The 17,301-nt window shown below is 43.0% G+C and overlaps 2 protein-coding genes across 2 annotated transcripts; one reads left to right on the forward strand and one right to left on the reverse strand.

Moving 5' to 3' along the window:
- Nucleotides 1-1,145: 1,145 nt before the first annotated feature.
- Nucleotides 1,146-12,953, forward strand: glra4b (glycine receptor, alpha 4b). Its single transcript, XM_029691631.1, has 10 exons — nt 1,146-1,231; nt 2,333-2,460; nt 9,454-9,521; nt 9,615-9,838; nt 10,035-10,117; nt 10,323-10,460; nt 10,550-10,764; nt 11,003-11,161; nt 11,725-11,829; nt 12,115-12,953. The coding sequence occupies exons 1-10, from the start codon at nt 1,173-1,175 to the stop codon at nt 12,382-12,384; spliced, it is 1,449 nt and encodes a 482-aa protein (XP_029547491.1). The 5' UTR covers nt 1,146-1,172; the 3' UTR covers nt 12,385-12,953.
- Nucleotides 12,954-15,735: 2,782 nt separating this feature from the next.
- Nucleotides 15,736-17,022, reverse strand: rpl36a (ribosomal protein L36A). Its single transcript, XM_029691632.1, has 5 exons — nt 16,935-17,022; nt 16,527-16,632; nt 16,220-16,287; nt 15,924-16,046; nt 15,736-15,811 (listed from the first exon to the last, which is right to left on the reverse strand). The coding sequence occupies exons 1-5, from the start codon at nt 16,935-16,937 to the stop codon at nt 15,791-15,793; spliced, it is 321 nt and encodes a 106-aa protein (XP_029547492.1). The 5' UTR covers nt 16,938-17,022; the 3' UTR covers nt 15,736-15,790.
- Nucleotides 17,023-17,301: the final 279 nt, after the last annotated feature.

Consider the following 17,301-nt stretch of genomic DNA (forward strand, 5'->3'; position numbering starts at 1 on the left):
CTCTTTCTCTCTTTCTTTCTTTCTCTCTGAGGACCTGAGCCCTAGGACCATGCCTTGGGACTACCTGGCATGATGACTCCTTGCTGTCCCCAGTCCACCTGGCCATGCTGCTGCTCCAGTTTCAACTGTTCTGCCTGCGGCTACGGAACCCTGACCTGTTCACCGGACGTGCTTGTTGCACCCTCGACAACTACAATGATTATTATTATTTGACCATGCTGGTCATTTATGAACATTTTAACATCTTGACCATGTTCTGTTATAATATCCACCCGGCACAGCCAGAAGAGGACTGGCCACCCCTCATAGCCTGGTTCCTCTCTAGGTTTCTTCCTAGGTTTTTGGCCTTTCTAGGGAGTTTTTCCTAGGGAGTTTTTCCTAGCCACCGTGCCTCTTTCACATGCATTGCTTGCTGTTTGGGGTTTTAGGCTGGGTTTCTGTACAGCACTTTGAGATTTCAGCTGATATACGAAGGGCTATATAAATAAATTTGATTTGATGAAGATCATCAAAGGTTAGTGCTGCATTTAGCTGTGGTTTTGGTTTTTGTGACATATATGCTTGCTTTGAAAATGGCTGTGTGATTATTTTTGGCAGGGTACTCTCCTGACATAATCTAATGTTTTGCTTTCGCTGTAAAGCCTTTTTGAAATCGGACAATGTGGTTAGATTAACGAGAGTCTTGTCTTTAAAATGGTGTAAAAAAGTCATATTTTTGAGAAATTTAAGTTATAGCAAGCGTCCCACCTCGCCCAGGGAGGTTAAAGTCTATAGCCATCATAAGATAAAGTCTCTAAATATTTGGAACTTTAAAGACGCATTGACTTAAAAAAAAAAAAGAGGTCTCAAATGCTGCTGTCTCTTTAAATGTTCCTACTGTTATTCCTGGAGCATGCATTTGGCTATGAAAAAGACATAAAGCTTGTGGGTCTTCAACACAAGAAATCACATGGCAAAACTTCCCCAGACCTTGAATTATAGACCAGCATCATCTTGGATGTTACACCTGCAGAGAGCCAGAGGCTCAGAGGGCTCAATAAGGATTTGTCTGGGTAGAGGAGCAACACCATGTTTCTCAGCCTAGGTTCACAGACTCTTCACTGAGTTATATGCCTCTAAACATTACTTCATCCATTTGTATTTTATTTTATACATAGAGCTGTAAGCAGAGAATGCTTTCACTAGTCCTATGGATGGTATGGGTCTCCTCGGTCTGCTTTCTACAATGCAGGTAAGATACATAATTGTCTTGCCTTTTGGCTTAGTAAGTACTTATTGTTTTATTATAGCCTATGCCTGTGGTTGTTTGAGTAAAACTTAAAGGAGACTAAGAAAAAATGAAGATGTTTAAATGTGCATTTATGTGTAAACTGAAGAAATGGAGATCTGCTACGTTTGAAGTGAGAGAAGTTGTTGTTCCATGGGGAATGTACAATGTTTTCCCAATTATATGAACATCACAGAGAAATAAAATCAGTTTTTTCACCTTGAAAGGTTCATATGTTCTACAAGATATTATGTTTTTTAAATGTGCCTAAAAATAATACATGTATAATACATATTTAATTGATTTTGATGAGCTAATCATGTTCTACATTACATTTTGTAAAAATAATTACCAATAACTGTAGGATATTTATTTAGACTGTATACTAAAAGGTGTATGACGTAGTTATTCCTCCAAATTCTGCAGACTTTTACCCTGTATTAAATATTTATTCATACAACAACTCTACATTTATCTTAACAATTTTATACAATTCTGCTGTTAGTCAAATGCATTGGGACTAGACCGTAGAAGTCCTACACTTAACAAAGTAGGATCATCTGTGAAAGAAAAGCGCTGATAGAGGGAGCAAGGTGATTTGGACTGTTGGGAAAGACACAGTGGAGAGATGATTTTGTCCAGGGATTAGATAAACGCAGTCTACATAAAGGAGAAAGCTACATGACCTGTGTGTTTACTAAAATCAATATAAATGATCACACCAACACAAGTACCATCTCTTCATTGTAATACATGAATATGCCAATTTTATTACAAAAAATAGTCACTACTTTACTGCTTGTGGCTGATTACAAAGAAATAGTAATTACAAAAAGCATATATCATCCCTACCATTCTTATTCCCGCCTTATATTTTCAAAGAAATATGTTTTGCAGAAAATCACTTGGTGAGCAGAGTATGTAACTCTTCACCTTTATGAATCAAATCCTTTCTATCACATCCCTTTATTATGACCATCTGAAACAGTAGTTGCCCATCAGTTCCAGATAATACCACTCCTGACATTCCTCTCACAGTTTGCTCCTCTTCCTCCCCTCTGGCAGGCCTGGGTCCTGTAAGGAGATGAAGCTACCTAGCAGGGTAGGGAAGGCCCCTTCCCCATCTGACTTTCTGGATAAACTCATGGGAAGGACATCTGGGTATGACGCCCGCATTAGACCCAACTTCAAAGGTATAATGCAATACACTGTAGATTATATTATTATTTATTTTGATACTTGAAGCCGGAATTATTCAGAGCATTTGTTTTTGGTTAGAAAAGTGTAATTTTGCGTGTATGTTAATCCACAGACCTTGGGCTCTATTAAATCCGCGTCGCAGAAGTTCAGCCTTACAGTGTGATTGAAATGTAAAGGCAATATTCCCGCTTTAGCTGAGACTGCATTTACAGTATATGCTGCATATGTTAGCTCAATCGGAAATTACCTTAAAATGTTATCTCGGGATCTGAATGAATAGAGCCCCTAGTTCAGTCTGTTTCTCCACAGCCAGCGAAGCCAGCAGATTCCCTCTGACATAGTTCCTCTTTATTTCTCAAGGGTCAAATCTCATCATATATATTTTATATTTGCTGCACATCACTGAAATATGCCAGTGAATGCAATGCAAAGTAACTCCCTGCCGATTGTCTATAAATACACTAATTTAAGTAGAATCAATAAATTATACCCTCTTAGGAAATGACATTATGAAATATTTATGATGTCAGGAGTTGAGAGATGCAATATACTAATGGGAGCATATTGGAAACGACAACCATTTTATCCTGTCTGTTTGTGATTACTCAATCTAATACAAGACAGCTTGCCACATTATAAACTGTGTAAACACATCCACCGCTGTGCAGTCAATCATCTCTAAAATGAAAGGCCACCACTTGCTCCCTACATCCCTACTCAAAACCTGCTCATCAAGCCTGCTTATGTTTCTCACCACCCTGATCAACAAGTCCCTGCTGACCGGAGAGGTACAGTACCATCAATCTTCAAAACAGCTGCAGTCACCCCCTTACTGAAGAAACCCAACTTTGACCAGCACATCCAATCCAACTACAGGCCCATCTCCAACCTCCCCTTCCTATCAAAAGTACTGGAGAAAGTGGTTGCAAACCAGCTTCAATCGCATCTGTCATCTAATCAGTTGTAAAAGGTTTTCCAATCTGACTTCTGGCCCTTGCACAGCACCGAAACAGCTCTGATTAAAGTTACCAATGACCTGCTGATGGCTGCTGATTCTGGATCTCCTAGCATCCTCCTCCTCTTAGATCTCAGTGCTGCTTTTGACTCTGTACACTACATCATCCTCCTGTGGCATCTCAGCGAGCACACTGCTGTCTCTGGAACAGCTCTGAACTGGTTCTCCTCCTACCTCTTCCAATAGGTCATACCATCACTCTCCCAGCCAGATGCATAGAAATTCATCCACGCCTTCATCTTCTCTCAGAATGACTACGACAATGCGCTGTTTGGGGGTCTCCCAGCTAAATCCCTACAGAGGCTCCAACTAATCCAGAACAGTGCTGCCAGGGTCCTGACCAGGACCAAGAAGTCAGACCATATCACCCCGATCCTGGTCCAACTCCACTGACTACCGGTCAACTACAGGATTGACTCAAAATGGTCATGCTTGTATTTGAAGCCCAGCGACCTCATCTCAATCAGCGAGCCACCTTGCACTCTCTGCTACAAGTCAATCCTACTGCTTCAAGTCCTCAAGACACATCTCCGAACTATGGGGGACCGACCCTTCTGGTCCCTTGCCCCTCGCCTATTGAATGCTCTCCCTGGCCATCTGAGAGCTGCACCATCACTCTGAACTTTTAAAACGGGCCTTAAAACCCACTTCTACAGACTGAATTTTTGATAGTCCTAGTCCCAATCTAAAATGTATTTAGCACCCAGCCCACTATTGCTATTTTACCTGCCTTGATTCTAAATGTATGTTGTTTTTATTGTATATATACAGTATCAAAAATAACTCTGTAATGAAAAGCTTTATACAAATTTATTATTATTATTATACTGAACAAAAATATAAACGCAACAATTTCAACAATTTTATTGAGTTACAATTCATATAAGGAAATCAGTCAATTGAAATAAAGTGATTAGCCCCTAATCGATGGATTTCACATGACTGGGCAGGGGGACAGCCATAGGTGGGCATAGGCCCATTCAATTGGGAGCCAGGCCTACCCACTGGGGAGCCAGGCCCAGCCAATCAGAATGAGTTTTTCCCCACAAAAGTGCTTTATTAACGACAGAAATACTCCTCAGTTTCATCAGCTGTCCGAGTGGCTGGTCTCAGACGACCCCGCAGGTGAACAAGATGGATGTAGAGGTCCTGGGCTGGCGTGGTTACACGTGGTCTGCGGTTGTGAGGCCAGTTGGTCATACTGACAAATTCTCTAAAATGATATTGGAGGCGGCTTATGGTGCACATTCCTACAGTCAGCATACCAATTGCACGTTCCCTTAAAACTTGAGATCTGTGGCATTGGGTTGTGTGACAAAACTGCACATTTTAGATTGTTTATTTTTACATTTACGTCATTTAGCAGACTTACAAATTGGTGCATTCACCTTATGATATCCAGTGGAACAACCACTTTACAATAGTACATCTATATCTTTTTTTGGGGGGGGGGGGGGTAGAAGGATTACTATATCCTATCCCAGGTATTCCTTAAAGAGGTGGGGTTTCAGGTGTCTACGGAAGGTGGTGATTGACTCCGCTGTCCTGGTGTCGTGAGGGAGCTTGTTCCACCATTGGGGTGCCAGAGCAGCGAACAGTTTGGACTGGGCTGAGCGGGAACTGCAGGCCAGAGGTGGATGAACGCAGTGCCCTTGTTTGGGAGTAGGGCCTGATCAGAGCCTGAAGGTACGGAGGTGCCGTTCCCCTCACAGCTCCGTAGGCAACCAGGTAAGCTAGTTGAGAAAAAGTTCTCATTTACAACTGCGACCTGGCCAAGATAAAGCAAAGCAGTGCGACAAACAACAACACAGAGGAATAAAGAAGCGTACAGTCAATAACACAATAGAAAAAAAGAAAGTCTATATACAGTGTGTGCAAATGGCGTGAGGAGGTAAGGCAATAAATAGGCCATAGTAGCGAAGTAATTACAATTTAGCAAATTAACACTGGAGTGATAGATGAGCAGATGGTGATGTGCAAGTAGGTAGATTGGGTGGGCTATTTACAGATGGGCTATGTACAGCTGCAGCAATCGGTTAGCTGCTCAGATAGCTGATGTTTAAAGATAGTGAAGGAAATATCAGTCTCCAGCTTCAGCGATTTTTGCAATTCGTTCCAGTCATTGGCAGCAGAGAACTGGAAGTAAAGGCAGCCAAATGAGGTGTTGCTTTACCTAGCATAGACTTATAGATGACCTGGAGCCAGTGGGTCTGGCGACGAATATGTAGCGAGGGCCAGCCGACTATAGCATACAGGTCGCAGTGGTGGGTGGTATAAGGGGCTTTGGTGACAAAACGGATGGCACTGTGATAGACTGCATCCAGTTTGCTTAGTAGAGTATTGGAAGCTATTTTGTAAATGACATCGCCAAAGTCGAGGATCGGTAGGATAGTCAGTTTTAGGTGGGTATGTTTGGCGGCGTGAGTGAAGGAGGCTTTGTTGCGAAATAGGAAGCCGATTCTAGATTTAAGTTTGGATTGGAGATGTTTAATATGAGTCTGGAAGGAGAGTTTACAGTCAAGCCAGACACCTAGGTATTTGTAGTTGTCCACATATTCTAAGTCAGAACTGTCCAGAGTAGTGATGCTAGTCGGGCAGGCGGGTGCGGGCAGCAAACGTTTGAAAAGCATGCATTTGGTTTTACTAGCGTTTAAGAGCAGTTGGAGGCCACGGAAGGAGAGTTGTATGGCATTGACGCTTGTTTGGAGGTTAGTTAACACAGTGTCCAAAGAAGGGCCAGATGTACAGTGGGGGAAACAAGTATTTGATCCCCTGCTGATTTTGTACATTTGCCCACTGATAAAGAAAGGATCAGTCTATAATTTGAATGGTAGGTTTATTTGAACAGTGAGAGACAGAATAACAACAAAATAATCCTGAAAAACGCATGTCAAAAATTTTATAAATTGATTTGCATTTTAATGAGGGAAATAAGTATTTGACCCCCTCTCAATCAGAAAGATTTCTGGCTCCCAGGTGTCTTTTATACAGGTAACGAGCTGAGATTAGGAGCACACTCTTAAAGGGAGTGCTCCTAACCGCAGCTTGTTACCTGTAAAAAAGACACCTGTCCACAGAAGCAATCAATCAATCAGATTCCAAACTCTCCACCATGGCCAAGACCAAAGAGCTCTCCAAGGATGTCAGGGACAAGATTGTAGACCTACACAAGGCTGGAATGGGCTACAAGACCATCGCCAAGCAGCTTGGCGAGAAGGTGACAGCATTTGGTGTGATTATTCGCAAATGGAAGAAACATAAAAGAACTGTCAATATCCCTTGGCCTGGGGCTCCATGCAAGATCTCACCTCGTGGGGTTGCAATGATCATGAGAACGGTGAGGAATCAGCTCAGAACTACACGGGAGGATTTTGTCAATGATCTCAAGGCAGCTGGGACCATAGTCACAAAGAAAACAATTGGTAACACACTACGCCGTGAAGGACTGAAATCCTGCAGCGCCCGCCAGGTCCCCCTGCTCAAGAATACATATACATGCCCGTCTGAAGTTTGCCAATGAACATCTGAATGATTCAGAGGACAACTGGTGAAAGTGTTGTGGTCAGATGAGACCAAAATGGAGCTCTTTGGCATCAACTCAACTCGCCGTGTTTGGAGGAGGAGGAATGCTGCCTATGACCCCAAGAACACCATCTCCACCGTCAAACATGGAGGTGGAAACATTATACTTTGGGGGTGTTTTTCTGCTAAGGGGACAGGACAACTTCACCGCATCAAAGGGATGATGGATGGGGCCATATACCGTCAAATCTTGGGTGAGAACATCCTTCCCTCAGCCAGGGCATTGAAAATGGGTCATGGATGGGTATTCCAGCATGACAATGACCCAAAACATACGGCCAAGGCAACAAAGGAGTGGCTCAAGAAGAAGCACATTTAGGTCCTCGAGTGGCCTAGCCAGTCTCCAGACATTAATCCCATAGAAAATCTTTGGAGGGAGCTGAAGGTTCGAGTTGCCAAACGTCAGCCTCGAAACCTTAATGACTTGGAGAAGATCTGCAAAGAGGAGTGGGACAAAATCCCTCCTGAGATGTGTGCAAACCTGGTGGCCAACTACAAGAAACGTCTGACCTCTGTGATCGCCAACAAGGGTTTTGCCACCAAGTACTAAGTCATGTTTTGCAGAGGAGTCAAATACTTATTTCCCTCATTAAAATGCTAATCATTTTATAACATTTTTGACATGCGTTTTTCAGGATTTTTTTGTTGTTTTTCTGTCTCTCACTGTTCAAATAAACCTACCATTAAAATGATAGACTGATCATTTCTTTGTAAGTGGGCAAACGTACAAAATCAGCAGGGGATCAAATACTTTCCCCCCCCCCCACTGTATACAGAATGGTGTCGTCTGCGTAGAGGTGGATCAGGGAATCACCCGCAGCAAGAGCGACATCGTTGATATATATATATATATATATACAGAGAAAAGAGTCGGTCCAAGAATTGAGCCCTGTGGTACCCCCATAGAGAATGCCAGAGGTCCGGACAACAGGCCCTCCAATTTGACACACTGAACTCTGTCTGAGAAGTAGTTGGTGAACCAGGCGAGGCAGTCATTTGAGAAACCAAGGCTGTTGAGTCTGCCGATAAGAATACGGTGATTGACAGAGTCGAAAGCCTTGGCCAGGTCGATGAAGACAGCTGCACAGTACTGTCTTTTATCGATGGCGGTTATGATTTCGTTTAGTACCTTGAGCGTGGTTGAGGTGCACCTGTGACCAGCTCGAAAACCGGATTGCACAGCGGAGGTACGGTGGGATTTGAAATGGTCAGTGATCTGTTTATTAACTTGGCTTTCGAAGACTAGAAAGGCAGGGCAGGATGGATATAGGTCTATAACAGTTTGGGTCTAGAGTGTCACCCCCTTTGAAGAGGGGGTGACCGCGGCAGCTTTCCAATCTTTAGGGATCTCGGACGATACGAAAGAGAGGTTGAACAGATTGGTAATAGGGGTTGCAACAATGGCGGAGGATAATTTTAGAAAGAGAGTGTCCAGATTGTCTAGCCCAGCTGATTTGTACGGGTCCAGGTTTTGCAGCTCTTTCAGAACATCTGCTATCTGGATTTGGGTGAAGGAGAAGCTGGGGAGGCTTGGGCAAGTAACTGCGGGGGGTGCAGAGCTGTTGGCCAGGGTTGGGGTAGCCAGGAGGAAAGCATGGCCAGCCGTAGAGAAACGCTTATTGAAATTCTCGATTATCGTGGATTTATCGGTGGTGACAGTGTTACCTAGCCTCAGTGCAGTGGGCAGCTGGGAGGAGGTGCTCTTATTCTCCATGGACTTTACAGTGTCCTAAAACTTTTTGGAGTTAGAGCTACAGGATGCAAATTTCTGTTTGAAAAAGCTAGCCTTTGCTTTCCTGACTGACTGCGTGTATTGGTTCCTGACTTCCCTGAAAAGTTGCATATCGCGGGGACTATTCGATGCTAGTGCAGTCTGCCACAGGTGGCCTTTTATTGTCCCCAGGTTCTTGATATGCCACACCTGTCATGTGGATTGGTTATCTTGGCAAATGAGAAATGCTCACTAACAGGGATGTAAACAAATTTGTGCACAAAATTTGTGCTTATGGAAAATGTCTGGGATCTTTTATTTCAGCTCATGAAACATGGGGCCAACACTTTACATGTTGCGTTTATATTTTTGTTCAGTATATACAGTAAAATAGTTCTTATTCCATTGTGCGCTGGAATACAATATTATCCCATTATTAAATAGACCTGACAATGTTTTCAGATCCGTTTTTATTTGCCACAGTTGCTCTGCCACAGATCTTTTCCTTGAAATATGAATAAATATGTATGAATGAACATGTACTGTATGAGTAATGCATTTTACAGTACAGGCTAAGCAATGAAAAATGGTCTCTTTCAGAAAATAGTATAGTGAAACACGTGGAAATTATAATCCAGTATATATGAGTAGCTGTGTTTCTGATGGACTATTTTTCAGGTCCTCCTGTGAATGTCACCATCAACCTGTTCATCAACAGCTTTGGGTCCATCACAGAAACCACTATGGTGAGGGCTTTTTATCCTCATCCACCTTTCCTCCAAACAGCGGCTGTTCGCTCCCTTTAATACACTGTCTCTTTTCTACTATAACGACCATAGGACTATCGGCTCAATGTGTTTCTACGGCAACAATGGAATGACCCACGACTAGCCTATAAGGAGTACCCTGATGACTCTCTGGACCTGGATCCTTCCATGTTGGACTCCATCTGGAAACCTGACCTTTTCTTTGCCAATGAAAAAGGGGCAAACTTTCACGAAGTCACCACAGACAACAAACTGCTGCGGATTTTCCAAAATGGGAATGTCCTCTACAGTATCAGGTGACCGGTGTCTCTAAAACAGTAGTCTCTCCTCATAATGATATATAAGAGTACAATTGTGTTATTTATAACATGTGATCAGTAACAATAATTATCAACACTCAATTTGAAGCCAAAAGTAATATTAGTGTACATAGCTCCCCATGCCTGTCTTCTATTCACCCTCTCACTATGTGCTTCTGGTTCTGTGAGTCAGGTTAACTCTGATCCTGTCCTGCCCTATGGATCTGATGAACTTCCCTATGGACATTCAGACATGCTCTATGCAGCTGGAAAGCTGTGAGTTTTCTTTTACCTCTTTTTTTATCCATTCTTTGCACTCGGCTAGTTTCACTTCCTGGTGCCTCTTTTTCCCCATTCTCTACACTTGACTAGACAGGCTTTTGATGTTGACAACTTTATAAATAAACTTGCCTCTCCCTCTGTAGCGGGCTAGATCATGAATAAAAGAAACCCGTGTTCTCCCTTCTCCTCTGTGCTCTAGTTGGCTACACCATGAATGACCTGTGTTTCCAGTGGCTGGACATTGGCCCTGTGCAGGTGGCTGATGACCTAATGCTTCCTCAGTTTGTGTTGAAAGAGGAGAAAGACTTGGGCTACTGCACCAAACACTACAACACAGGTAGATTCTGGACTCTCAATGGAATGTTATTGCCACACTTTGCTTAATGACAATGTATTCATCTCTAACCATCTGGCATCTGCTGGCAGGTAAATTCGCCTGCATCGAGGTAAAGTTCCACCTGGAAAGACAGATGGGTTACTACCTGATCCAGATGTACATCCCCAGCCTGCTAACCGTCATCCTCTCCTGGGTCTCCTTCTGGATCAACATGGATGCTGCCCCAGCTAGAGTGGGCCTTGGTATCACCACAGTGCTCACCATGACAACACAAAGCTCTGGGTCCAGGGCATCCTTGCCTAAGGTAAGAGAGGAAATGTTTGATCTTTTATTTTGCTCAGGTGTTCTAGCTGGACAACCTACATACATTCAATCAAAATTGATTTCAAAAGATTATTTAATTCAGAAAATGCCAGTTACCAGTTTTATACTTAATACTTTTATACAGTTACCAGTTTTATACTTTTATACCTATTCATCACAGGTTATTTCAGTTGTTTACCTGCATGTTGAAGTTCTAACACTTATTCATCTGTTTGTAGGTATCTTATGTGAAGGCCATTGATATCTGGATGGCTGTGTGTCTTCTTTTTGTGTTTGCTGCACTGCTGGAGTATGCCGCAGTAAACTTTGTCTCACGACAGCACAAAGAGTTCTTCAGACTGAGGAAAAAGATCAAAGAACAACAGCGGCAGAGAACTGTGAGTACAAGACCCTGTGCAGCCCACTCCCTCAGGCTGCTGTCGCCTGCTATTCCCTCTATGCCCTGTTATGCAGCAGCAACACAGTTCACCTGGCTGTCGTATCATGCTGGGAGATCCACAGACCTGTTCTAAATTCAACTCATTTTCTTCCTTCTTCTGGCTATAATTGCTCTACTCAACAGCTTGGCTTTTCGTTTCACTTTGGACTTCAAAATAAACAAGTAACCCAAAAGAGTGATCAAAAAAATAATTATCTGGAATTATTGAACTGACTTGTAGTACTAGTTTGTCTGTAGCTCCACAGTTAGCCTTCCACTATATTATGAAAATGTCCAATACTTTTCCCTGACACCTCCATCTAGATCAGTTCCAGGGACCAGGTAGCCTACTGTTTTACCTAAGTCTCATCTTATTTTGAGACCTTTACACATTGTTGGTATTTCTCAGACTCTGTTAACATACTTGAATGTCATCAGTAATGTGCCACTGCATGTTGTTTAGATTGAATCACAGTATTCCCGTATGCCTGCTAAACCTCCATGTTGCTCTGGCTCTATCAGCAGGGAAGTGGTGAGAGCAGCAAAGTGAAAGGTAACAGCGTGCCAGGCAACAACACCTGCCAGGGGACCTTGTCTGGCCCTCAGCAGTGCAGTGTCTGTGCCAGGGTAAAAACTCCTACTTTTCTCACATTGACTGGAGTCTAGTTTAATGGGGATATTCCACTGTTTGTTCACTTAGAAAAACAAAATGGTAGATCTCACAGTGATACGGTTGTCATCGCTATCTGTTTAATCTCTCTCATGTGAAATGTATTCATCACAAAATCCAAGTCCTTTTTTACTTTGCCACACTTGAATAATTATAATACTGTATGTGGCAAGAAATGTGGAGAAAATGTTGCAGGTTGAGGGTGACACATATTTGACCCTTTTCCTTTTGTTCTTTCCTAGGAGCAGGAACTGGCAGAGCAGAGTCAGGCCTATTTTCTCCATAGTTATGGAGTAGCAGAAGATGCACCACCAGAGATGGATGCCCCAATCTTTCAGGCCTTACCTCCTGGGTTTCCACTGTATGACATCCGCAGGCAGTTTGTAGATCGGGCAAAAAGGATTGACACTATATCCAGGGCTGTGTTCCCTCTGAGTTTCCTCTGCTTCAATGTTTTCTATTGGCTCACCTACAAAGTGCTGCGGAATGAAGCCATCCGAGCTACTCTGTGACAAACCAACATCTGAGGAATGGATTATAGCACTAGAAACCAATACCGAGTTGAATCTAGTCTTCCACAGAACACTTTGAGACATTGTTAGAAATCCATCAGCTGTGCCAATGGATAAAGAACTGACTGCATGTCCATTCATTTTTTTATGAAAGTAAGCAAACTTTGTCTCTTCAAAGTTTCATCCTTAAGTTTTTTTTACAATTCCAATGGAACGCACTAATGGCATAATAGGCCTTCTTGCACTATGGATACTTTTAATGTCACCCCCATGGAGGGCACATGTCCAGATACTGAAGCAGGACTGCATGGAAAAATATATATTTTTTGGTATTTCAGAATTGTATTTATTTTGTACTCTTGTGGATTGCCACATTACCGTATTGGCAAATCATAAACCCCTACAAATATATTGATTTCAACATATGGTACCATTTGTGATTTGTACATTATTGGTACAGAAGTGAATGCTGGACATATTGAATTGTCTAGTTAGGCAATGTCCTTGATTATCATACTGTGTCAAGTATTGACTTTGTCATCCTCAATTAAACAAATCAAAAAGCCAAATGAATGATTAGTGTGAAAATGAATGACTGCTGTTGTCACTGTCTCAGTGATGCTCCTAAACTTGTCCATTCTGAAAGAAAACATACATATGAGGGTAATGGAAGTTCAGGATACAGCGTACACCTTTAGGAGTATTAAATCCACAGCTAATCCATTAGAAACACTGAATAATACATGGGGATTATCTAGTTTGTTTTCTGAGGAGTATTTAACAACTAGAACCTACATTCTGCTCACATTTGATAGTCAATTAGGGGGGGAAGGCATCATCCAAACTTCACTACAGATCAAAATGAAATCACATTTTATTGGTCACATGGTTAGCAGCTGTTAATGCTTGTGCTTCTAGTTCCGACCATGCAGTAATATCTAAACTTCACAATTACACACAAGTGTAAAGGAATTAATAAGAATATGTACATATATGGATGAGCGATGGCCGAACGGCATAGGCAAGATGCAGTAGATGGTATAGAGTACAGTATATACATATGAGATGAGTAACGTAGGGTATGTAAACATTATATATGGATGGCCGAACGGCAGAGGCAAGCTGCAGTAGATGGTATATACATATGAAATGAGTAACATAGGATATGTAACCATCATATAAAGTGGCATTGTTTAAAGTGACTAGTGATACATTTATTACATCCAATTTTTTTTTTATTAAAGTGGCTAGAGATTTGAGTCAGTATGTTGGCAGCAGCCACTCAATGTTAGTGATGGCTGTTTAACAGTCTGATGGCCTTGAGATAGAAGCTGTTTTTCAGTCTCTCGGACCCCACTTTGATGCACCTGTACTGACCTCGCCTTCTGGATGATAGCGGAGTGAACAGGCAGTGGCTTGGGGGGGGGGGGTTGTTGTCCTTGATATTTTTGGCCTTCCTGTGACATCGGGTGGTGTAGGTGTCCTGGAGGGCAGGTAGTTTGCCCCCGGTGATACGTTGTGCAGACCTCACTACCCTCTGGAGAGCCTTACGGTTGTGGGCGGAGCAGTTGCCGTACCAGGCGGTGATACAGCCTGATAGGAAGCCCTCGATTGTGCATCTGTAAAAGTTTGTGAGAGTTTTTGGTGACAAGCCAAATTTCTTCAGCCTCCTGAGGTTGAAGAGGCGCTGTTTTGCCTTCGCCACGCTGTGTGTGGGTGGACCATTTGTTTGTCCGTGATGTGTATGCCGAGGAACTTAAAACTTTCCACCTTCTCCACTGCGGTCCCGTCGATGTGGATAGAGGGCGTGCTCCCTCTGCTGTTTCCTGAAGTCCACGATCATCTTTGTTTTGTTGACGTTGAGTGTGAGGTTGTTTTCCTAACACCACACTCCAAGGGCGCTCACCTCCTCCCTGTAGGCCGTCTCGCCGTTGTCGGTAATCAAGCCTACCACTGTAGTGTCTGCAAACTTGATGATTGAGTTGTAGGCATGCATGGCCACGCAGTCATGGGTGAACAGGGAGTACAGCAAAGGGCTGAGAACACACCCTTGTGGGGCCCCAGTGTTGAGGATCAGCGGGATGGAGATGTTTCCTACCCTCACCACCTGGGGGCGTCCCGTCAAAGTCCAGGACCCAGTTGCACAGGGCGGGGTCGAGACCCAGGGTCTCAAGCTTAATGACGAGTTTGGAGGGTACTATGGTGTTAAATGCTGAGCTGTAGTCGATGAACAGCATTCTTACATAGGTATTCCTCTTGTCCAGATGGGTTCGGGCAGTGTGATTGCGTCGTGTGGCCCCATTGGGGCGGTAAGCAAATTGAAGTGGGTCTAGGGGGACAGGTAGGGTGGAGGTGATATGATCCTTGATTAATCTCTCAAAGCACTTCATGATGACGGAATTGAGTGCTACGGGGCGATAGTCGTTTAGCTCAGTTACCTTAGCTTTCTTGGGAACAGAAACAATGGTGGCCCTCTTAAAGCATATGGGAACAGCAGACTGGGATAGGGATTGATTGAATATGTCCTTAAACACACCAGCCAGCTGGTCTGTGCATGCTCTGAGGACGCGGCTAGGGATGCTGTCTGGGCCGGCAGCTTTGCGAGGGTTAACAAGTTTAAATGTTTTACTCACATTGGCTGCAGTGAAGGAGAGCCCGCAGGTTTTGGTAGCGGGCCGTGTTGGTGGCACTGTATGTTCCTCAAAGCGAGGAAAGAAGTTGTTTAGTTTGTCTGGGAGCAAGCCATCGGGGTCCGAGACAGGGCTGGTTTTCTTTCTGTAGTCCGTGATTGACTGTAGACCCTGCCACATACTTCTCGTGTCTGTGCCGTTGAATTGCGACTACTTTGTCTCTATACTGATGCTTAACTTGTTTGATTGCCTGGCGGAGGGAATAGCTACACTGTTTGTATTCAGTCATGTTTCCGGTTGCCTTGCCCTGATTAAAAGCAGTGGTTCGCGCGAATGCTGCCATCAAATCACGGTTTCTGGTTGGGGAAGGTTTTAATAGTCGCCGTGGGTACAACATCACCGATGCACTTGCTAATAAACTCGCTCACCGAATCAGCATATACATCAATGTTGTTTGACGCTATCCGGAACATATCCCAGTCCACGTGATCGAAGCAATCTTGAAGCGTTGAACAGACCTGAGCACGGGCATTTTCTGTTTTAGTTTCTGTCTATAGGCTGGGAGCAACAAAATGGAGTCGTGGTCAGATTTGCCAAAAGGAGGGCATTTTCATGTGTAACTGCATGTGTCAGACAATTCAAGATCACTTGTCTGACTGGTTCCAATGTATACTAGGAGTTTATTATCAAGTGACAACAGTAAATATAGTACAAGTTCAGGTACAGTTAGAATATAGATTTTATTGATAAAAGTGGCCCAAGAAAAGAGAAACTGTTTAAAACTGGATGACCTGGCCCTGAAAGAGTAAGAAAAAGGATAGTGATTAGGTCAAAAAAAATAACATTTCACAGATTGCTGCAAATAGATTCAAATCACCATCTATAAGAAGATAAATTGTCTTATATTACCTTCCTCTTCTTGTCTCCTCCCAGTTCAAAGTGTTTGCATCGCTTGATGGGTACCATTCTCTTTTGCCGACAGTTGTGCTCCACACACTCCAGCCTCAACACAATCTTCTTTGTAGTTTTAGCCTGCAGGACAAATCACAAGGGTTCAAGCATGCAACATAAAAATATGGAAATTATTCATGTGCCGACTAGGGTAGACATGGTAACTAAAACAGAGGCAATTTGAAAACAAGTCCCATCTTTAGAAGGGTAACAGTGCATTTGTAAAATATTTCCCCATTGTGATTCTTGCATACCTTCTTCCTGAAAATAGGCTTTGTCTGGCCACCATAACCAGATTGCTTTCGGTCGTATCTCCTTTTGCCTAAAATAGATTGTTACCTGATTAATGCATGCCGAGGTAGACATCACGCATAAATACATGTGAATGTTCAAGCAGACAGAGACTGGGAAGTAACGACAAATGGCAGCTCTGCTTCTAGCTCCTAAGTTTTAAAGTCCTAAGTTAACAAGCATTTCGCTACAACCGCAATAACTTCTGCTAAATACGTGTATGTGACCAATACAATTTGATTTGAACGTTAAACTCCGTAGCAAACTTACCCTGTGCATACAGAGAATCCTTGCCCTTCTTGTACTGGGTAACTTTGTGAGTTTGATGTTTTTTACATTTCTTGCAGTAAGTCCTGCGGGTCTTCGGTACGTTTACCTAAATACAACATAAACACTAGTAAATGACTGTACCAAAGATATAGTTAAGACTTCCTCTCTACTGAAGCCTGTGTTACATTGCTTGCTAGCAATTTCAATAACGTTAGCTAGCGATATTGCGAAGTAACGTTACACATTGGAAGTGTTCGCTTAGCTAACGTTAGCTACGTGGCTGGCTAGCTAACACCTTTGCGAATATGTTAGCTAGGGCCGCAACCAACTGGCTCGTATGTCTGTACATTAGCTAATATACATATTAGAAAAAGATGTGAATTAGAAATGCGTGGAGAATAAACATACCATGACAGGAGCTCAAATGAAGAAAATGTAAGGAGACCACATGTAAATGACGTACACCGGTAGTAAACCGGAAATGTGTGGGTCGGCTGGAGAGCGTTCTCTAAACCTAACCCTAACCATTTTCCTAACCTTAACCCCAGTCGCCTAACCCGCTACGTTAATTATCTTAACCTGCTGTGTAAGTTCTCCTAACCTGCTACGAAAAAGTCACTTCGGTATAGTGGCGTGAAAATTGTGCCGTCCTGTCGATTAAGTCCATTTAACAGAAGAGAATATCCTTGCATGGAAAGTACTGATACGTGATTTGTATGGCTGTTCCCTCTGTGGGCCGACATTGTGACAATGAAATATAACTTTTTCATATATT

Source organism: Salmo trutta, chromosome 15, assembly GCF_901001165.1.
Source record: "Salmo trutta chromosome 15, fSalTru1.1, whole genome shotgun sequence".
NCBI lineage: Eukaryota > Metazoa > Chordata > Actinopteri > Salmoniformes > Salmonidae > Salmo > Salmo trutta.

Bases quoted from the DNA above. Each gene is read 5' to 3' on its own strand.
- rpl36a (XM_029691632.1), bottom strand. The intron at 16,288-16,526 runs GTAAGTTTGCTA...AATCTATTTTAG, and splicing joins GGATTCTCTGTATGCACAGG to GCAAAAGGAGATACGACCGA. The intron at 15,812-15,923 runs GTAATATAAGAC...TTACTCTTTCAG, and splicing joins GAGGAGACAAGAAGAGGAAG to GGCCAGGTCATCCAGTTTTA.
- glra4b (XM_029691631.1), top strand. From the start codon at position 1,173: ATGCTTTCACTAGTCCTATGGATGGTATGGGTCTCCTCGGTCTGCTTT. The intron at 10,765-11,002 runs GTAAGAGAGGAA...ATCTGTTTGTAG, and splicing joins CCAGGGCATCCTTGCCTAAG to GTATCTTATGTGAAGGCCAT. The intron at 11,830-12,114 runs GTAAAAACTCCT...GTTCTTTCCTAG, and splicing joins AGTGCAGTGTCTGTGCCAGG to GAGCAGGAACTGGCAGAGCA.